The sequence below is a fragment of the Sylvia atricapilla genome, chromosome 8 (genome assembly GCF_009819655.1).
Source record: "Sylvia atricapilla isolate bSylAtr1 chromosome 8, bSylAtr1.pri, whole genome shotgun sequence".
In the NCBI taxonomy this organism is placed as follows: Eukaryota; Metazoa; Chordata; class Aves; order Passeriformes; family Sylviidae; genus Sylvia; species Sylvia atricapilla.
In genome coordinates, this window is record NC_089147.1 from 14,627,185 (window position 1) to 14,649,646 (window position 22,462).

Sequence of the window (22,462 nt, forward strand, 5' to 3'; positions counted from 1 at the left end):
CAGGAGTTCCCTGAATGTTGCAGGAGGTGTGCAAAGTGGGAGGTGTGCAAAGTGCAGAGGACCACTTGGGTTTTGGACAAAGGCACAGGAGCATAGCAAGGTAAACTAGTGCTGACACCCACCTAGAATGCCTCACCCAGCCTGAAGTCCACTGTTTTAAGAGTTTGAACTGAAAAATGAGCGAGCACCAGGAAGAATAAACACTTAAAAGTCTTCATGTGAGTCTCTGACATGGGTATTTTAAGACTCCATTCACTACAAAGAATTGAAGACTGAAAAATGGTTTAATTACAGTACCTGCCTGAGAAGAATATCCATCAGCCAAAAAGCTCTAATTTAGGAGAAAAAGGCTGAAGTTCAGAGCTGAAAAGCAACACATTAGCATGCAAAACGTTTAAGAATGATGGTGGCTGAGCAGAAAAACCATGACAGGTGGGTTCTCCTGTCGATGTGTCAGGGAACCATATCTGAGTCTTATCCCAGAAGAGCTCTAACCTGTCACCCAGTTACACCATACAGAAATCTGTAAGAAATGTGATAACCCTGCTAACAGGAAAGTTCATCTCTGCTGGTGTAGAAGTATTCAGGGCAGGCTGGATGGGGCCTTGGGCAACCTGATCTGGCGTGTGGTATCCCTGCCCATGGCAGGGGCATTGGAATTAGGCGCCCCTCTAGTTCTCTTCCAACCCAAACCATTCTATGACTCTATGATCTCTACTGGAGCTTTCAAGTCCCAAATTCTGTTACTCAGTGGATGGAGGAGGAACCTGTTAGAGAGGTAAACAGCATTAGAAAAAGTGCCTGGAGCACACACTGAGCAAGAACCAGAGCTGACTTTTTGCTGCTAGCTGCATAGGAGCTGCCAAGCACACTGAGAGCTCTTTTGGGGAGCTGCTTGTGGGAACTTTCATTGTGGCAGCTACAACAGCAAAGCACTGCCAAGGAGGGCTGTTTCTGGTCTAGCACTGTGTCCCAGCAGGGCAAGAAGAGGAAAATAAGACAATTGCAACCAGAAAGAGGCCACAGGGTGCACAGACAGTGTTTGAAATACTTGGAGCTTTCATCTCTCCTGTTCTGCTGTGAGACACTGGCGCTGATGATGAGGGCATCCTGCCCTGCACCTCTCACAGCTACTCCCATGCCCCTGAGCCTTCCACAGTAGGGAAGAATCCTATAACCCTGAAGAGCATAGGCTTTCATTTGGCATCACAGTCTGTTCCTTCAACTCTTGCAAAAGCTGGAGAAGCCAGCATTGCTCCAGCCTCATAAGGCTTTGTGGACCATTTCCCATCCCACTTTGTTCCTGGCCTCCTCCTGGCTCCCCTGCTGCCCTTTGGACGTCTTGGAACCACAAAGCCTCTCCCTTTCCTCACCCTGGGGACACAGCTGAGCAAAGTCCCACCCTTATACGGTGGCATGAGAGTGCAGAAATGCAGCCAGCAAAGCCTGCTTAATCAACTATCTCCGGAGGACAGATTTCATGCTGAGGCAAAGGCAGTCACTGCCTCCAGCTTTGCCATCACTTTGGCTGTTGCATAGTTTTCCTTTCCATTTCAATCCTACTTCACAGAGAGTTCACACACACAGCTACATGGCTGGCAGAAAAGGCACAGCAGGAACAAACAGGTTTTCAGACACATGGAAACCTGTCCATCAAGAAGGGCTCCTTCTGTCCCTCTGCCCAGACCCCAGCACCTTGCTGCCATTTCCCCTCCCCCTACAATAATCTTGCTACAAGGCAAGTTGCACAAATCTGTCTGCAGCTGACTCTGACACAGCCACATCATCAACAGAAAGACTTCACCCATGCCAAGACAGCCTAAGCCTCCCACTTTGATAATTCTCCAGCTCCAGTGCTATTTGATGGGACTGGAGACCAGGGATGGCTTGGGGACCCAGGACACAGGGTATGCAACTGTTGTAGCACAGGCAAGGGACCACTGCAGTACTGAGGGGTGAGGATGCAAGAGATTCCCATTGGTGACAGCCCCCCAACACGCAGGTGCCTGAGTATTCTGCCCAGGTGAATTACATAACTCTGAGTACTTGCTCTCTGCATATGTCTGAGTGCTACAACAGCTTCCTCTATTTCCTGCTTTGTACTGCATATGAACAGCTGCCATAGTCATGCTCAGGGTCAGGAATTGGTTCCTACACACAGAATCTATTCATGATGGGTTATAAAGAGGCAGTGGGAATAAGCCCAGCATCTCACCCTTTCCCTCACAGGGAACCTCAAGGCCCTGAGAGAGAAGACAAACCAGGGCCACAAGTTTTAGGGTGTACCTAAAACATGCAGGAGCAACAGAAAGGACAGCCTTGAGTCTGTGCCACCTGTGCTTCCCTCCCACCTGGGCCTCCACAAAACCTCCTACAGAGGCTGCACAGAGGCGTGATGACCATGATGCTCATTTCAGTAAGTCCCAGGGAGGAGCCTTCCTCTGAGAGCCTGTCTGCACTGGCCACCCACGTGTACCAACTCCCAGTGTTGCCCTGGTGCCAGGGCAGGGTGAAGGCACACCCAAAGGAACTGCCCACCATTTCCCTGTGTGTACCTTGCTTTTTCTTCGTGGTCTGCACAAATTGTGAGTGCCGCAGGACACTGGGAGCCGTCCGTCTGTAGAAGCTGTTTCGCTGCAGCACAGAGCCCACCCTGTTTGCTTCCTCGGCCTCCTGCTCCCAGACCTGGCTCCAGTCCGGCCGGCCCGTGCGTACCCTCGAGTGCTCTGCTCCACTGCTGCTCCTGGCTGGCATGCCAGGCCCTGGGGCTTCTCCTTCCAGCTCCCCACAGCCATCAGAGTCAACAACGCACTTCTCGAACTGTGTGTAGCAGGTACCTGACCCTGGGTTCATGCTACCATCTGCCCAGGACCTGACTGCAAATGCAGGAACTTCACAACCTCTGTCTGGACTTCCGTGGTCCATGACATGGCCCTTGGGCCTCCTGTGCCGTTCAATGTCTTCTTTGTCTACTTGGTCCCTGATAGCTACACGTGGCCTTTCCTGCTCTCTATAAGCCCTAGGGCTTCCATCATCTCTATACCACTTTTCCCCTTCCCTATATACTTGATTGCCTCCATCCTCTCTATACTGTCTTCTCCTCTCCCTATACTCCCCAGAGTCCCTCTCTTGCCTGTGCCACAGTTCCTTTTTCCTATAATGTCTTCCATCCTCACTGTAGTTCCTAGGATCTCTGTAGTCCTGGTACCACCTTCCCCCCTCCCTACAGTCTCCAAAGCCTCTATCCTCTCCATACTGCCTTCCTCTCCCCCTATACTGCCCAGGTACTCTGTCCTCTCTGTTCCGCCCTCCTCTTATCTCAGAACTGCAGTTTCTGTATTGAACGCCCTCCCTCTCATACACCCTGTAGTTTCTGTCCTCTGTATCCTGTCTTTTGCCTTCCCAAACATTGTCTGTTCTCCTGCAGTCCATGTGCTGCATCTCTCCCTTCCAAAAACCTCCACAGTCTCCATTCCCGCTCTGTTGGTCCACAGAGATGTCCTCCTGTCTCCTGGAACCGTCCCAGCCTCTGTCTGCTCCTCGGCTGCCCGGGTACTGCCTCCTTGTCGCCCTGGGTCTGTTGTTGCAGCCAGCCACGTCCTCTCTCCGTACAGCACAACAGTCCTCGTATTCCCAGCTGAGGAGCCGCGGTTCCCGGCTCGGATCCTCCATGCAGCGTTTCCTCTAAGGAGAGGTGCACATAGTCCTGTGGGGTGTGGCACAGGGGCCCACTCCCCTCACTCTCTGCTCCCTGAGCCCAACCCCAGGCTGACGCTGCTTCTCCGCTCTGCCGTCCCAAGCGAAATGCAGGTGCTGCTTCCTGAAACCAGCCAGCAAAGGCACGGGCCCAATCGCTGGCAGCGCTGACCTCCTCCACCTGCTGCCCAAAGTAATCAGTAACCAGCCCCGAGCGAGGAGCAGGCTTTCACCGCCCAAACCGGCTCCACGGCTTTGCCAAAACCTCTCCGCAGGCAGCTCTGAGGCAGGGAAGAGGAGGGCACTGGAGCATGCAGAGGCCCTGCCCGTAGACCAGTGTCCTCAGGGAAGGGAAACAGAGCATGTGTGAGACCACAGGAAGCCACAAGGCAGAAACGGGATACCAGATCATCTACCATATCTTCTTCTTCCCACCCCTGATGGAATGGAGGAAACAACATGGTCTAGAAGAGGCTGGGCTCTGCTCCACACCTCGCTGGGGCAAACTGAGGCCTTCAGGCTGCCCCTGGCACAACCCTGATGCTGAGCCCATCCTCTTCCCAGCCCTCACCCACAGTCACATGAAGATCAGGAGAGGAGCTGCTCCCTGCAAGACAGACCAGTGCCTACACAGTGCCATGCAGTCACAGCTGCATGGTTCTCTGCTCCAGGGGGAACAGCTGCTGACAGGAACGGGCTTGAAGGGATTACCTGGGTTATGAAGTCTGGTGCCAACACACAAAATAAGTTTCCAGAAGGCTATAGAAATACGCATTCCAGTAATGCCTCTCACTGCAGGGCACAACATATTCCTAATTTTCCATGCCAAATGCAAAGCTCCTATAACAAACCAAGAGACAACCACAACATGCCCTTGAGAGCATGAGTCTGTGGATGTCATCCATGTCTTGCAACACTTGTTAGGAATGCAGAGCCCATGCTCTCAGCTGGTCGAAGGCAAGAACAAAACCAATGGACTCTCCAACTGCAGGAGGTCAAGCGCTAGTTTTGCCCCAGCCTGGTGATCAGTGAAACCCCAGTGTGCTCAAAGGACACACCAGAAAAGCAACCTGATGATTTGAAACATTTGCTGTAGAAAACCACATATTTCCTACTCTTCCTTTGGCTTCCCAAAAGATATACTGAGGGGCTGGATTCCTCACTATGAACTATTTCCCCTCTAAGACTATACCTACCCTGCTTTGGTTGCTGGTCAAAGCTTAGTGACAACTTTTCTGCCTCCAGTGTCTCTGTGTTCCCCTAACATTGGAAAGGCAGAGGTCATGCCTCAGGCATGCCACAAGAACATTTTGCTGAGCTGATGGAACAGCAAGTTACTGTTCTGCCTGCTGCAGTAGAGCTGGGCTAGCAAGACATGCTCTCTGGCCACACTCAGATACGTCAGAAGGGACATGACAGAGCTTGGGTAGGACACATCTTTATCACACAGCTAGAGAGGTCTCTTGAAGTGGAGAAAAATCCCCTAGGACTACTAAAAGGATACTAGCTTGAGGATGCCTCAGGATAGTGCATTCATTCTTGCCTAAAACTTCCAATTCCAGGAACCAACAGGTTCCACTGGATCAGTCCTCTGCCATGAAGCAGTGTGACAGTAGGAGACATTTCCCAGCAAGATCCATCTCATCAAAAAAATTGCCCTTGAGATTCAGCCTAGATCTTCCTCTTCCTACTTTCAAGTTATTTCATCTAGCTTTGAATCCTCTAGGCCTCCTTCCAAGCATCCCTTTTGCACACCACTGATGTGGAAGCTGCTTGTCACCCTATTTTCCTGGTGCACCCATATCAGCCTTCATTCCCATGCTCTCTGCCTCAGACATGATCGTGCAGCAAAGTGCCTGGGCTCCCCAGCGCTGATGAAGCAGTGGGAGGATGAAGGCAATGAAGTCAGAGTGAGTAACTCCCAGGCAGGAGTTGGCATTTCGCTCCATCTCCCGCATGCAGTGCCCACATTTCCTGCACGTCGTGGGTTTCAGTAACAGAACTGCAGTGTCAGAGCTCCTGGGAGAAGCCTGGGAAGGGACTGTGGGAGAAGATGTATGTGATCCCATCTTTCCATTTGTCTACTGTAATATCAAGTATAACATAATTAACAGCACTGATCTTTACATGGCATCTTCAGGTTTCAGAGACCAAATGTGCTGATATAATCATGGGAAATTCCTCTTTCATGAATAATTTTTTTCTGGGGTGCAAGAACAAAAGTCACATTTTCAGCTACAGATATGCTACAATTGTAAACTCTTTGTTGCTGTTACCAACAGAACAGTGCTGTTTTCTTTTCCTGGACTCCATGGATATCAGGAGCATAGGGGTGGGCTTTACTTTTTGCCCACTAATACATCCCACTCCCAGGTCAGGTTCACTCCCTTCTGGGCACTCCTTCTTGTATTTATAACAAATCCCCACTGGTCTCTATCAGCACCAGAGCAACCACAGGAAACGCAGTGCCCTGACAGGTTGAGGGCAGTCACAGCAGAGGTCAATTCAAATCTCAACAGAGGACCATCAGCAAGGCCACCCTGAAGTTGCTGCTAACTCCCCTACAGATAAGACGGAATGAAACAAGGAGGTTGGAACTGCAGCATCAGTGGTTTTGCTTTCCATCATGGACATACTGGGAGTGGATGAGATGAAGACTCTGGATGTATGGTGGGGCTGGAAGAGTAGATTGGCGAGTTGGAAGGAAAAGGGGGTGGTGAAGACCAGGACAAAGTGATACCCAGAGAAAGACACCATGATTTTCCAAGGCAAAATCAAGATGATTTGTACTGCAACAGTGCTTATGAAATGATCTAAATCAAGAATTAAAGGGTATAAAAGACTGCCTTCAACAGCATCTGTAAAACAGCAGAGGCACCTGTGCTCCTGAAGCATTCCCCATCCCATGCTGTTGTAGACAGCACCTCTCAACTCACCTCTCAACTCCTGAAGCTCCATGCTGAGGCTCTCAATGTTGGAGTCACAGAAATCAAGGTTTTCCATGGTCTCTGCTCTCACCAGCTCATCCTGCTGCTCCTCCAGCATCAGGCTTAGCTCGGCACGGGTCTTGCTGTACGCCTCCAGATCTCGCTCCACCTCTCCAATTCTAGTCAGCAGGATGGAACTGGAGGAGGCTGATCCTGCCTGTGTCAAGTCCTCATGTCCCTCCTCCACCCGCTGCTCTGGGGTGTTGGGCTGAAGCTGTGCAGGGGCCACATTTTTCCGCTGGTTGCTGGAGGGAGGCCGGGGCGCAGGCCGGGAGGGTTTGACTGAGAAGGACAGAGACCTGCCTTTGGGCACTGGGCCGCCCTGCATGTGCACAGCAGTTGTGGTGAGGCTGCTGGGCCGAGGAGGGGGTGGCCTCAGGGCCCTTCTTCTCTCTGCCTGCCTGGAGTGGGACACAGATTCAGGAGACCCACGGACAATGTCCTTCTCAGAGCTGTAGTCCAAGATAGAGAAGTGACGAGAGACCTTGTCCTGCTCCACACCAGTACTCGACAGACTCTTCTCAAACTGGGCCAGCTGTTCTGTCAGTTTGGAGTCCAGGTCCGTGCAGCTGTCCCCTGGCACTGCAACAGGGCAGCACTCCCCCCAGCTCCCACCCTGTGTGTCCAGGCCCACCTGGGCAGTTCCTAAGCTGGAACAGGGCTTGGACTTCTCCAGTTTACTGTCCATCCAACTGTCTAGGTCCTGGGACCTGCTCTGGTGTTCCTGAGATGCTGCCCAGCTATTAGGAGATGAAATCGCTTGGCTCCTACTAGGATTTTGGGGGAAGTGGGGAGCCTGCAAGGGCACAGTGGGGCTGTCTCCTTCATGCTTAGGGAGGGACTGAATTTCTGAGTTTTCTGGGGTGGCTGAAATGGTCCCCCCAGGCTCCAGCTCACCTGCTTGGCCAGGCCTGTTGCCCTGTGGGGGAGGGAGCTGAGCAGAGGGGAGAATGCCATTGACTGTCTTTGTGTGGTTAGAGGGGACCGAGCCCACCACACCTTTAGGATGTGGCTCTTGGTGTCCTGTGCTGGGAAAGGCCTGGTGCTGTCTCAAGTCAGTGCCAAGAGGACTCTCTGACCTCCCTGCCTTGTGAGACAAAATGGTGGCAGGCTCAAGGGATGCAGCCAAGCCATCCTCCTTTTCCCTGCTATCTTTCCCGGGCAAAGGAGGAGCTTTAGAGTAAGTGCTTTCTGGATCTTGATGGACGGTCAATCCACAACTTCCTCCACCTTGCAGATCCCCAGCATCCACTTTTTCCCTGCAAGCCTCAGAGGCTTCCAGCCTCACAAATCTGTGTGGAAAGATGCCACGTTTTCCTCTCAGCTCCCCCTCCAGCCAGCCATCCTCCAGAATGCCTACAATCCGAATCCTGTCACCTACATCAAAGTCCAGTTCCTTGGACTCTAGGGCTTGGAACTGATAAAGGGCAACGCCATAAGTATTCCCTGGCTCCTTGTCATCTTTGGGGGACATCTCTACTGTCCCATTGGTGTCACAAGTCCCTGTGGGCTCTGGATCCACTGAGGTTCCTGGTGCTCGCAGAGGAGTAAGCAGTTCCACAAAACCCTCTGGGAAGATGCCTCTGCATCCTCTGAGCTCACCCTCAAACCAGCCAGGCTCTGGGACACCAACAATGTTGATCACATCCCCTTCCCTGAAGTCCAGTTCCTCCTCCAGCTGAGCAGACAGGTCCATCAGGGCCCGGGCTTGGCCCAATGAGTAGGCAGGCATCTCCAGTAGAGTGCTCTGGGACAGCTGACGTCTCTGAACTGAAAGGCACAGCTCCCTCACACATGATGAGGGGAAAAAGCCCTTGGAACCCCAGGTGCTTCGGCCCTGGAGCCAGCTGGAGGCCAGGGACCCCCCCAGGATCACCAAGTCTCCTGTAGAGAATGAGACACACCAGTTCAAAACTGCTCTCATAATTGCTTCCCGCCTCTTATTCCTGCCTCCCCGTGTTCCCTCCTGGCTGGGGGTGAGGACTGGTACTCTGTCAGAGCATGGTGCATGTTGGGGATGCACACAAGCACAGGATGGGATTAAGGCATGAAATATCAGCAGCCTCTTGTACACGTAAGATACACAGTTGGGCTGCAAAGCCATGCAGGTGCATTAAAGCTTTCATTCTCCTCCAAATGGAAGTCTAAGATTTGGAGATCAGAGGTCAGTTAAAAGGCAGTTGTAAATTTACTACGATTGGGTGATGCCAATTTTTGTAGTTTCATGAGTAATGACAGATCATGAGAAACTGGTATTAAAGTGGCAGAAGCCTAGAGGACCATGGTGGATTTGACATGACCCATGTCATGAGGAATTAGGAGATTCAACTCCTTTTTCTGTTACTCTAGGCAGGATGCTCTGACTAGGTTCATCCAACCGGAAGGACAGGTGAGGCTTTTGAGGTGCAAAGCAAAGGAAGGGAATGGAGATTACCTCTCTGTAATGACAAGCTCCCTGGCTCTTGAGATGTGAAGTCATTGGTACAAACAAACAGTTTTTCTCCCTGCTTCAAAGTGGGAATATCCACAGGTTCAACAAAGCTGCTAGGAAACTGCCCTAAAAGGAGAATGAGTTGTCAGCAATGAGTCTTTCCTGTGACCCACCACCATCTCCACCCTCCTTCCAGATTTTGGGATCTATTCGTCTTGCTAAAGGAAAATACCCAGTTACTGGTGCCTCAATAGCCTGGTGGAGAAGAATGAGTTTGGGAGTCAGGAATTCCTGGGATTTTAAGTACTTAAGAGCCAACAGAGAACAAAAAGCTTTGAGTCCTTGGCTCACTCCAGGCAACCACAGGCTGTGTGCATTACTGGGACTGTGCCATCAGCATGGAGCTTCCAGGAACAGACATACTAATTTTTCTCTGCCCTTACTGTTTCCTTCCCAACTCAGACTCATGGTGAGGACTAAGAGATCCAGCAGGGCTGGATCACGAGACCAGTGTCTTCTGACTGGGCATATCCACCTGGTGCTGCTTCCTCCATAGGGCTTGGCCCCTGTGCAGTCTCAACACTGAATTCAGGCTGCCACACTCAGGATGGCCACACCTGTGAGTCACAGGCTCTGTCACAGCTTCTGCACTGCTGGGACTCCAGGGACCTTCTCCACTTTGTAGTTTTGTGTACCTGTTTCATCATGGCACATTTGTTGGCAACCACATGATACCCATCAGATGCTAATTTCAGTCCTAAGAGCACGTGACATGGCAGAGCCCACTGCAAAAGCCACTAAAAATTCTTTCTTATATAATTTGAGGCAAGGGGGATATGATGAAGTATGGGCTAATACCACATCCAGCATTGCCTCTGGATGACCAAATATTTTCTAATAAAACCTGGAAACACCATATCCTAGACACCCAGAACTTTGCACTGTGTTTAGGCAATTTGGAATTTGCTATACTCTGCTGCTTCCTTCATAGTTTTAACCAACTCTCTTTTTCCTTATCTTAGTTTCCAGCTCTGTACAGGGAAACAACATAATGCGGTAAGAAAGGAATTACTATACATGGAGTTACAGTAATTATTCCACAGAGTAATGAGCACTAGGCTGCAAAACCTCCACAGCTTTCTATTCTAAAGTGCTTTTTCAATTCCCTGTAACTTTAACTTAGAAAGCTGGGCAGAAAACTACAACAGCTGCTCCAAGGGAAAGCAGGAATGTAATTGGGTTTTGAGTTAAAGGTCATTAAAAACATTCAGTTTGACTTTAGCATGTTTATCTTTGAGCTACGACACATATCTGTTTGTTATTCCTTAGCAGCTTCATCTCCTATTAAACAACCAGTTATGCTGGGAGAGAAAACTCTGTTGAAAACTGCACACATAATCTTTGCCTAGTGACTTCACCAGCAGCAACAGGATCAGGCTCAGGCTCATTCAGTGCCATTTCAGTCACATGGAGCACAGGAGGGAAGTGCTCCTGTCCCCTTTTGTTTCAGACAGTAGACAGCTTGTGGCTGTTAGAAGAAACCAGACTGCTCCTTCAATAGCAGCCCCATCTCTACAGCCAGGGATGAAATCAGTCCCATCCTCATGTTGAAGACAGAGGCAGGCTTATGCTTTGAAGTGAAAGGCCTGGCTTTCATCTCCCCAAGAGCTCACACATCTTCTTAACATCAAGATTAAGATGAGAAAGAGCTGCCTAAACAGAGACTATGAGACTTAGTGTTTCACTTAAGAGCATTCTGCTGCTTCAGAGGTTTCTCACACTCCCCTAAAAGTTTAAGAGACTTGCATACCACTTCAGGCACCTAGATATTGATGTCAATTCGTGCAGGAAGATGCTTTGAAGCAGAAAGGAGGAAGTGGGGCTGAGTCAGAGGGCTTGGGGGGGGGCATGGTCACTGTTGTTCTATCTCCACTGACAAGGTCACTTGGACTGGTTTCCACTCTCAGTGCATCTGTTTCCTCTCACCTCTTCCACTGCCACAGCAGGTCAGCACATAAACTAGCCAGGAAATGGGCAGTCCCTCCACAGAGACTGGAACAACCAGTATTGTGAAGCTCATATCTCCTCAAGAACTGACTCTCCACTAACCTCTCTCAAAAAGCAACACACAAGCTTGTCTGAATAGTTGACACAAAGCTGGCAGGAGACCAGTGACAACTTGCACTCTCAGTCACAACCAAAGTCCCATGAAAGATTTAGGAGACCAAATCAGGTCGCTCCCCACCAAGGGAAGATGTGTTCATGAAGTGGACGTTTAGCTGGCACCTCTATGGACACACGTGCAGCAATTTCCACCTCTTACCTGTGACACCTTCCTTCTTGCCGAAGAGCCAGAACTCATCCACCACAGCCAACACCTCGATGACATCTCCCACGAAGAGGGGCAGCTCTTCAGAGACGCTGGGACAAAAATCAAAGACTGCCCGCACCACGGAGCCAGCCTCCATTGTGCAGGGTCTGAAGGCAGGTCAGTGCCTAAGGCTGAGACAGTGAGAAGTTTGTCAGCATGCAGAAACACCTGAAATTACCACACATAGGCTCAGGAAGTAAAACCTTTCCTGAGCACAGAGGCAGATGTAGGGAGATCCTGTCCTGAGCTCCCGCCAACCTCTCATCACGTGCTGCAGGAGCAAAGGGGCTGCAGCAATGCAGCCCCCATGGTCTAACCCACCTTGTCCCCACCCTTCTGGCTGTCTCTGTAGGATCATGTGTTTGTGTTGCAAGAGGGGGGACAAGCAGCAAGAAATTTGGAAGTGAATTCCCGTCAGGAAGGAAGCAAGAGGAGGGGAGGAAGCTTAGCATTTCCCTGACATGTGAGACAGGGCTCGGCCTGACAGGGCCTGATGGGCAGCCAGTACCATACAACTGCACGTCCTACCACACATTCTCTGGCAGGATGGGCACAGAAATCCCCCTCCCCATGCCACCACTCAAAGTCATAGGAATCACACGCTGAATCAGCACCACAATTCTAGCCCAGCAAGAGACGAGGCACAAAGTCCACTCAGGCAAGCTCCCGCCACCATCCTCATTCTCAGACCTGACTGGAAATATCCTTTCTGCCGTTTAGGTACCTGGCTCAGACATCCCCTGGGTGGCCTCACCATGGTTCTTGGCACTAGTCAGACTGAGATGAGGGTGCAAGGCTCTGGGAGCCAAGGCTGATATTCCTCCTGGCAGGAGACCTGAAAGCAGGAAAAGATCTTCTTGTCAAGGGCTATGTCCTGGATTCCCCCTTCCTCTGGAGGTGGCTATGCAAGAGACTGAGAAGGACGCTCGAAGTTGCGTATGCTCTTCTGTGTAATTTCTGCTCTTCAGCCTCACTGTCAAGGAAATATAGTGCACCAAGGCAGCAGCAGTCCTACAGTTTAAGCTGCTCCTTTGCCTTCTCCCAAATTCCTCAGGAGGGGAACAGAAAGGTTCATCCATCCAAAGCAACCAGAAACTATTATTCCTCACTTTCACCGCAGAGGTGAAGGCACAGGACAGCACTGCCAACACCTCTCCGTGGTGCTTTCAGAGCCCTGCCCTCAGCGACGCTGGGACATCGGCATCCTCCCCACCAGCCCCCTCGGCACAGGCTGCTCTCCTCCCACAAAACAAGCAGAGCCCCTGCTCTGTCCCTTTGGACACAGCTTCCCTGCCATGGCACCCGTTCTCCTCCCTCCCCAGAGCGGCACCAAGCGAGCAGCCCCGCTCCAAGCGCCGCCCAGCCGGTGACACCCGTCCCATCTCAGCACGGCTCGTCAAACCCCCTGCCCAGCTAAGGGCAGAAAAAGCACAGTGACAACACAACAAAACACAAACACACGGGCCCCCAGGGGCACCTTTCTCTGTACAGCCACACACAGCCCACCTGCGCCCCGCAGAGTCAGGAAGAGGGGAAGGTAAAACAGGGAGGAGAAATATGTCCCTGCTAAACGAGGCGCAGCCAAGTTCCAGAGAGAGTGCCAGTGGGGGATCCAGCCAGGGAAAGGCTTTCTGCTGACGGGACCATTCTGTTTACCCAGTCCGACTCACCTCCTGGGAACAAAGCGGGTTTGTGCTCAGCAGGAACAGCTTCCTCATCACGTCTCTCCCCGCCCCCAGCCATTCCTCTGCTGCAGCCAGCACGCTGTGCCCCTGGCCATGCTCACCTCTGCCCATCCTGTCTGTCTGTCACTCCTATTGCTCTCACTGCCTTCCCCATAGCACGCGGGCTCCTTGGGACACAGGCTGTCCCTTTGTCACCAGCTTTGTGCTGGCTGTACAAACAAAGAACCCAATATCCAGCAGCAGACAGCACTCTGCCACCAAAAAGAGATGAATGGACTGGAGTGAATCAGGAGCACAAAGAGCTGCAGTTCAGGATAGCAGAAACCTACTGAGGCAGAAGGAGTAACAGTATTAAAAACATGACCATGTGGAGCAGGGAAAAAGACGGAAGAGACATCAATTAGCTTGAAAATACTAAAGATAAGTAAGGATCCTGTGCTGTTTGAGGTGGGGTGGCTGGGGCATGCTGCTGCATGTTCTCATGGGAACAGGAGCAGCAGCCCCTGGCAAGCACCCCGTCTGCCCTCCGCCCTCCAGACAGGCTGAGCTCAGGCTCCTAGGAATCCTTGCCATACTCTGAATATTCAAACTTCACAGCAGCACTGGACGAAGTGGGAAAAATATATTGCAGGCATAATTGCTGCCTTGGGGTAGTTTCTCCAGGAGCACATGCTGGTACAGTGAGATTTCTTGTATGTCTTCTGTCAAAAGTGTAATGTAAGAATTGGTAGACTATTGCAAGGATTACAGTATGTGTGCTGCAGACCCAAACCTTGTCTTTGCTATAGTCACTGGGGCTGAGAATACAGCTCAGCCACTGATCCCGCCCATGAGAACAGGAGTGTCACTTCCTTCTAACACACCTGCAGCTCTGGGGACTCATCATTAAAATGTGCAAGATTTTCCAGTGAGATGAAGACAGAGGGGACAGGCAGGACTGCAATAGTTCCAGCATGTATATATTAATTACAGTTATAATAAACCACTAACCTATTCATGTCCAAAGCATTCCCTGAGAGGCAGCTCATAAGAAAGTGTGACGCAACTTCTGAAACTGCCAAAAAAAAAAATCCCAACAGGCTCATGTTCCCTCAGCAGTACCAAGAAGAGCAAGATCACTCCCTGACTCCACTGGAGTATAGACAGCATGCCCCTTTATTTGCACGCAGTGAATCTGTCTTGTGGAGATTACTTGCTCGATGACATGAACTGAACACAAAATATTACGTTTTCCAGGACCTTGGCCTTGTCTTACTCCCTGCAGTGCTGCCTGCCAACATTTTCTACAAACCTCCACTGAGAGAAGGAAGCCTCCCAGCATATTCCAGACTGGAAACTTACTGAGTCCAACTCTTCAGGCTTAATAGTGGAGCTGAGCTTTTCCCAGATCCACCCTAGATCTGGTGAAAACAAACATTCAGCAACAGCTCACGAAGAGGCTCCAGAAGGAAAAGCAGATTGCAAGGAGAGCAGGGCTCCGCCTGTGATCCCCTGTGAGTCACGGCTCCTGACAGCTGGCCAAGCACCTCTCACCTCAGGGATGGGTGATCCTTGCCTATCAGAGGGAAGGAGGGAGAGCTCTGCCACAACTGAGTAAATGCTGGGATTTCAGGCTGGCAGAGGTCACGACTGTGGATTGCAGGACTCCTACCCCCACCCAGCAGCAGACCTGCATCCAAAGAAGGCCTCACTGTGCAAGTATGAAGCTGTGGTGCAGCAGGAACTGGCCCTGCTGACAACACACAGGCTCTGTCTCACTGCCTGATCCTGCACAAACCAGGTAACGTGTTCCTGGCGCCCGACCACAGCCTGCCTGGTGCCATGCTCTGGGCCTGACACGACAGCATTGTGCAGCAAGGCAGAGAGTGGATTCCCAGGGCATTAATCACTGCCCCCAGTCTGCAAGCATGCATGCTCAGCACACACTAACATTACCTTCATGGAAGACTGCTTATCCTATTTTGCTGTTAGCTCTGGAGTGTGTCTGGTCCAGCGTGGGCTGATGGAAGGAGGGACCAGAATGAAACGATAGCTATTAACTCTGTTACAATATTGTTTTGAGATCTTCAGCACAGGCTGGGCCAAGTCACAGCAGCCAAGAAAAGGCATTTACACATAGACTCTGACAACTTCTTCTATCTCTCCTCTTTTTGCAGCTGAAATTGCTCAGGTTAAAAAATCCCAAATAACGGACTCACCAGCATCAAATGTAATTGTCAGGCACTTGCTAGAAGTACCATCACTTAGATGGAGGCAGGACTACTAAGGACGCTGAAGCAAGGATTTAAGCACTTAAGAGATAAGGCAGCAATGTGAAGAGGCCATTTAGGCTGATTACAAGAAGTATTAACAACCTCAGTAAAAAGGGAGACCTAAAGGGTTTGAGGGCAGCTAATACACTCCTATCCCAAAGCACTGCTCAGACCATGAAATAAAAAACAGTAATGGATGGATGCCACAAATTAAGCAGCAAGGAAACCAAACTTAAAAGGTGCTATTGCCACTTGTTTCTCCACTAAATAATATATTCCAGCTTCTCACTCAAGAAGCAACACTGTTAGAACTGACTATGGACTCTGTGACTGCACTGTAACTGAAAAACTAACATTTCATCAAACAGACCAAAATATGTTGTTGTGGGCTTCCACAGGCACACAGGATTTGCACAAGAGGGACAAGTGGATTCTTGTCCAGCAGACATCTTAATCTCTATAGAGACCTTAGAACCTGCATGAGCTGTAGACCAGGAATGGTCACACTCCCAGAAATGTTCAGAAGACAAGCTGGTCACAAAATGATTAGAGAAATTAATATTTAAAATATTAAACAAATGCTGTCAGTGATCTTTTTAAAAATTGAAAAACACCTTGCATTTCACTTAGGTCTTTTCATACCTCCTTCCACTCATTGTAGCACAATGTCTGTTCACTGAAAACACAATCCACCCCCAGTGACAGAGATGCCCCTCAGTTCAGTGCACCCTCCAGCTGCTGGGACTGGCTTTGACGAGATCTGCTGCAGCCTTTGTTGTGCTCTAGGCTGCAGGATCAGTACCCAGCACACAGTGGGAGGAACCAGCAGTTATGCTTGGCTTCTCACACCATTGTGTCAAGAACAGAAACTTACTAACTACATACTAAGACATTTCTATCTTTTCCCTCTGTTCCTCCTTGTGTTCTCCAAATCTGCGCAGCCCTCTTTCCCTTCTCCATACCCCAACGCATCTGCACAGTCCTCATTCACACTTCCAGGATAGGACATTATCCACACACCAGCATGCCCTGACTGCTCCCACCAGCCTTCAGAGCTGTGGCCACCCACACTCTCTCTCCCTGCTGAGAGCAGAACATGTTACTCTGTAAAGCTCCCCGAGGTCCCTGCTCGCCTGCACATTCCTGGGTGGAATAAACAATACCCCGTTGAGCCAGGCTGCCTGGGCCCCAGCTGGAGATGGTGCCAATGCAGGGACTGTGCAGAGCTGATCCCATGAATCCCAACAGAATGGACAACGCAGCAAGCAGGGCAAACCTCCAACTAATGGCGCTGAGGAGAGGAGCCTTCTCCCACCAGGGAAATGCTGATCACTTCAGCTTCTCGTTAGGACATGCTGCTAGTCTCAGCAGATCCCAAAGAGTCCCCCAGCTGAGCTCCACACAGTGGGAAATACTCCACCTCCTAACACCTCATGGCTCCCAGGAGGAAGAGCAATCTTCTCATTCTAAAAAGAAACAGCTTCTTTTGCTTTGTCTGTGACCAGATGTATCAAAAATCATTGATATGAACACATTTTTGATTGGATCACCAGCCCCTCAAGAACCAGGATTATCAGGTAAAGGGCTGCTTAAGCAAGCTTTGGCCTCCCACCACAGCTGTGTGGCACAGGAGCTCTGCCATGTACCAAATAAGCCATTCAAACCACTACTTCTCTAGCAGACCTCTGGCTGTCAGTGTTCTCAGCTGCTCTGCTGCAGGACGTGGCTGAGGGCAGGCTGGTGGTGTTTGTGTGGGTTAAGAGTGGCGTGGCAAAGAAGCAAGAGGAGCTCATGCTGAGCCAGACGGCAAGCAAATGAAAGTCATCTGGAAACTAGAGCACAGCATCAATTTTTAATGCAAAGCAGAACACCTTGCCACAACATGTAAGCAAGATGACTGTGATGGATATTTAATCTCTGGCACTGGGGTCCCAAGCATGCAAAGGCCAGAACATCAGCTTGGGAGATGAGTTTCCCAAATTGTGTATGCTGTAGCAGCATGTGCCTTACAGACCATGTTACAAAGTCCTGTCTTCTCTCACCCCAAGGTGCATGGCTGTGTCTCTTCCCAGTTTTGCAGACAGGCTAAAATGATACAACTTAGAACAAGGAACAGATAAAACCCCAAGAGCAGAATTGCCATTGCTGTGCAGTACCTGTGGCTGGGCTACAGGTGGTAAGTAGCATACAATTACAAAATTAGTCATTACACTTGAGTACATATCCAAAACAAGTTGAACTGGGGCTGCAGGGACATTCCTTAACACTGTGGCCCTTGATTTTGCACTCTGAACAATATTCTTCAAAATAACTTTTGGACAGAAGCCCATTATGATGCTTTGGTTGCTGGGTGGGTAGTCCAGAAATCTGGAAATTACTTGAGTTTCACTTGGAAACTCTGTTCTTTGCTCACCACCATTCCTGTTCTGTACTGTTATCTCCAAAGAACCTCAATCCCCAGCAGAGACTCTGCTGCTACCTGGACCTCTTCCTTTCAGAGTCCCTAGGTGTTCCTGAGAAGCAAGCAATAAATTTTATCTCCCAACAGAAAGGTTCTAAAAATAAGGCAAAGTAAAAGCTGTGTCACTCAGAGGTGGGGTTGAGTGACGTTATTAGAAATATACTTTTGCTGGAGGTTGAGGAGAAATGATCAGTTAAGGCAGTGAAGTGCTAAGGTAAGCACAGCTCAGGCTGTCCCATCTAAGCTCACATCACCACTGTCACAAAGTCCGTCTGAAGGGAGCCACTGCAGGGACACCTCAACTGCACTCAGAACGCCAAGAGGTCACACAGCCATGGTTCCCATGACAGCTGGCAGAGGTGGTGCCCTGTAAAGCTCTAAGAATCACTCCTTTCCTCTGCCCCACTGCTCAACTCCTCCCATCCCATTATCAACAGTGCATTAAAACTGTTGCGTGTTCGTATCAGTTTTTAACGTCACTGCTAATTCTAAGCAGAGCAGTTGGAGAGAGAACTGAAACCTTTGGCCCTGACAGAATGGAGGATCTCACGAACTGAAAGTGGAGGCCAGCTCAGAGCCGTGGGCATTCTCGGAGCTGTGGAGGCCTCATGCACAAGCAGGATGCATTTAGACACTGCCCAGCACGACTCACAGCCAGAGTGAGTCAAGATGAGGGGGATGATGGTGACGTCTTGTAGCACGGCACAGAGGATGTATTTGGCAAAGCATCTGCAAAACTGCAAATTCTCTATCTATGAACTCTTTCAGACGAAGAGAGAAAAATCACAGTGAAAGCAAAGGAGAGAATGGCAGAGGCAAGGGGAAAGAAAGCCTTTTCAGAAGAAACTGAAAGTTAAGGAATCATGACAAACTTCAAAGCAGACATTAATGCTTATGACACAACTAGAGGCTTTCCAGGTACTATGGCAAGGAGAATGAGATATGAAAGGCCAAATGTGGGGAGAGAATTTCAAACAGCAGGAACAGCAGCAGAGATGTTTGAACCCAAAGGCCAAACTGCATCAAGGACAGGATCAGCTGAGGTACACTTAGGGTCAGCAAAAGGGACAGCAGAGAAGCAGCAGCTACCTCTCAGAGTCTGCTGAGGGTGACCCAAACCTTCATCCCCTGGCAGGGCCACTGGAGGAGACACCTCCAGTCCATCGCTGATAAGTACAAGGCAATGGGGTCAGGCTGCCAGTGTTGCAAGAGGGATTTGTATTTGCAAGAGTGAAAACAAACAGGGAATTCCTTTAAGTTTATCTTCTCAGGCTGCCTTAAAACGAGTGAATGCCCTCGGAAGAGCACCCGGGAAAGGCACAGTGCTGCAGCCTTGAGCTTCTGCTCTCTGTGTACAACAACTTGTGCCACCCTCACGGGTGCAACGATTCCGGACTCCCGGTACCAAACAAGAATTACGTGGGACAGCCACATAATTTCTAAAGGGCCAGGTGCTCTTCTGCAACAAGCTGTCCAGGCAACGCCAGCTACCACCAGCTGCCCGCCTGCCCGGCGGTGACCACCCGGGTTACCACTGCCTCAACAGACACGGCCTAAGAGAGACCACAATCCCAATGTGGGGAGAGACGGGCGGCTCCCGCTGTACCGCACAGCTGCTCCACGCTGCCCAAGTGCCCGAAGGGCTGCCAAGGCAGCGTGGGTGCTGTGGGACGGGGCACACGAGCACCCAGCCGGGCACGCAGGGCTGAGGGCCACACGCTGCTCTGGCCCACCCGAGCTCGCAGCAGCCCAGCCCGGGGCACCCCCGGCCCACGGCAGCCCCCGGCCCAGGGCAGCCCCCGGCCCAGGGCAGCCCCCGTGCCCGCGGCGAGCGGGGCCGGTGCGGAGTGCGGGAGGCGCCGGCGGGGCGGGGGCAGGGCCGCGCCGGGGCCCGGCGGAGGCGCAGGCCGGGGCGGCCGCGGGGCGAGGGGAGCCGGGCGGGGGGGGCCCGGCGGGGCAGCGGCCAAGCCGGGCAGCGGCGGGCGAGGAGCGCCCTGCTCCCCTGGCCGCTCCGGCGGGTCCCTACCTTCTCCCGGCCCGCTCCGGGCGCCGCGGCCGCTCCGGCCTCGGGGGTCCCGCTCCCGCCTCCGCCCGCCCGCGGCCGCCCGGCCCCGCCCGGGCCCCGGCCCGGCCCGGCCCCCAGCGCCCGCCCCGCCGCCCGGCTGCCTCCGCCCGGCCCGGCGTGGTGCCGCTGGGAAGGCGGAGCCGCTCCGCGGGGCTGGCCCGCAGCCTGGGGAGCCCGGGGCCCCTGGCTGACGTGGGGACTTTGCCCTGTGCGGCACCGCGCGGCCCCAGGCTGCGGGGCGTTTCCCCGCGGCCGCCCACGGGGACACCCCGCCGCGGGACACAGCGCCCGGCCGGGCGGGACTCGGGGTGCAGACACCTCCCGAGCACCCGGGCCGGGCACGGCACTCGTGCGCCGTGCACCGGGCCAGGCTGCTGGCAGAGCACCCGGGAGCCCGGCGCGGAGCACAGCAGGCAGCTGCCTGTGCAAACCCTCTTCTGCTTCCCCACAGAGCTGCCGCCTCGCACACGCTGCCGGGGCTCCCCTTCCCCGCTGCTGCCTTGCTGGAATCTCGCTGTCTTGTCGGGTTTGGCTTCGGCAGCAGCTGACGAGTGGGTCTGCACTGTCCATCTGGTGCAGTCACAGCTTTGCCGCTAGCAGCCTTCTTGGCTGCTTAGATACATTATAAGATCATGCCAAAGCATCAAGATGGAGAAAAACAAATAGCTTCCTAGCAGAAATCCATGACAGAGAGGGCCAGTTTGTGCATCACAGAGGATCTGGCACACCAAGTATAGTAGGACCCGCGCTGGATTTCCTGGCAGGCTAAAAAAAGCCTCCATGCCCCAAGGGATACCATCTCTCAGCATCACGTTGTAAAGCCCCGAGTCTCTGAGTCCCCCTGAGCAGTTACCACTGTTTGGCACTTGTTTGTGCATTTAGCTACACTTCTCCATAGCAACCACACAGATCTCAGCTTGACTTGCCACCAGCCAGGAGCGGGTGTGTGGAATGCTCTCAGAGCCGTGTTGGTAGGTGCACAGGCTGGGTGCTGATTCCCGTCTGTTCTCCCGAGGTGGGGACCCACACTGCTGCCATGGAACGATGCCGTGGGCAGGGGGCCTGAAGCTGCACAGGTGCTCTATTCTCTGCAGGTCTGGATGCTTGTAGATGGTTCACTGGTGCAGAAGACTGGACACCAACCCCTGCCACAGGGCTCTAGATGACCTCTGACCCAAAATTTCTGATGTTCTTGCCTGCCAAAGAAGGTATTGAGCGTTTTTCATCATCCCAATCCCTCCTGCAGCCTTTCAGGTCACTGCCATGACCAACTCTCCTCTGACAGCCCCATCCAATCTGCTTATTCTTCTTCGAGTTCACTTATTTGTACTTTCCCTTTTCTGCCTCCTCCCTGCCAGATACAGAAATGAGAAGGCATTGCATGCAGAGTTCTATCTGCCCTCCTGGCTCTCCCAAGATCCTCACAGTTTTGCTTATAAGAGTTTTATTTCATTTTCCTGGGCCTGGCTTCACTTTGTTTGAATGTTTTTCCAGTGTCTGCATACAGTTCTGGTCATTTCACCTCAGAAAGAGTAATAGAAAATGGAAGAAGGTTTGGAGGCAGGCGGTAAGGATGCTCAGAGACATGAGAACAGACTGTACAGTGAAAAAATGTAGGCTGGGACTCTTCAGTTTGGAAGAAAAACATACACTGGGGAAGAGGTCTACAAAATCGTAAGTGGCCCAGAGAAGATGGGGAGGATAGATTGATTGCTGTGTCTTCTGACACAAACTTGCCAACTGTTTTTGCCTTGACTGAAGCCTCAAAAGCATGAGAAATCCCTGTCCTGCAGATGTTACATCCAAAGGTTGTGTCCTTTTTAGCCCACGCTTCTTGCAACACCGGGGGCGAAGCTCATGGTAAGCCTCTGAGGGGTATGTTTGAAAATCCTGCCTCAGAAATATTTTGTAACCATGTTTTCACGTGGAGAGCTCAGCCACGGCCAAGTGGAGCTTTACCAAACTGGTCAACACAAAAATATTCAAGAGCTGGGAGGAGAATGAGCTGGACAAATCCCAGCCCAGAGAGAGAGACCTCCAAAGGATTATATCTTGCAGGAATCATCTTGCAGGGGAAAACGCTTGCGACTGAGACTCTAATTTTTCTGCTGCATTGCCAACCCCACAGCAGTCTGCGAGGGCGAGTGATATGCCCTCCTGGGCTGGTTGTCCTGTTCTAGGGAAGGAACCTCCCTCTTCCGACTCTGCCCTGCAAAGTGGAATTGAGACGGTTCCACGTTTTCTAGGACCACAAGAGGGCAACATGAGAGCACCTTGCAGCCAGCAGGCTCAGCAAGACGACCTGTGACACTGCTGGGATGCAGGTAGCATGGGCAACTCTCAGCATCACCCTGAAACCACCCAGCTGAATTAGCCAGCTGAAGGCTGCTCCCTGGGAGCTCTGTCCTTGCTCTCAGCTTCATGCACATTCTCAGAAGGCAGCGGTCAGCTCAGCCAGAAGAGTGCTGTAGTCGAGGGCAGCAATATCTTCCTGCATATGGGCCAGACACTCGG

The 22,462-nt window shown here is 51.7% G+C and overlaps 1 protein-coding gene across 4 annotated transcripts in view; it reads right to left on the bottom strand.

Annotated features, from left to right (window-relative positions):
- The window catches only part of DNMBP (dynamin binding protein), a 33,318-nt gene extending 13,359 nt beyond the window's left edge, over positions 1-19,959 (bottom strand). For 2 of the 4 annotated variants that reach the window (XM_066323776.1, XM_066323774.1), the window contains exons 1-4: positions 19,910-19,959; positions 11,438-11,616; positions 9,118-9,240; positions 6,633-8,567 (exon numbers count right to left, since the gene is read on the bottom strand). In XM_066323776.1, coding sequence (XP_066179873.1) covers positions 6,633-8,567; positions 9,118-9,240; positions 11,438-11,582 — 2,203 coding nt within the window. In that variant the 5' untranslated portion in view covers positions 11,583-11,616; positions 19,910-19,959. Of the gene's footprint in view, positions 1-2,555; positions 3,861-6,632; positions 8,568-9,117; positions 9,241-11,437; positions 12,274-19,909 lie in introns of those variants that run through there. The other 2 variants (XM_066323775.1, XM_066323777.1) reach the window with 2 other exon arrangements.
- Positions 19,960-22,462: the final 2,503 nt, after the last annotated feature.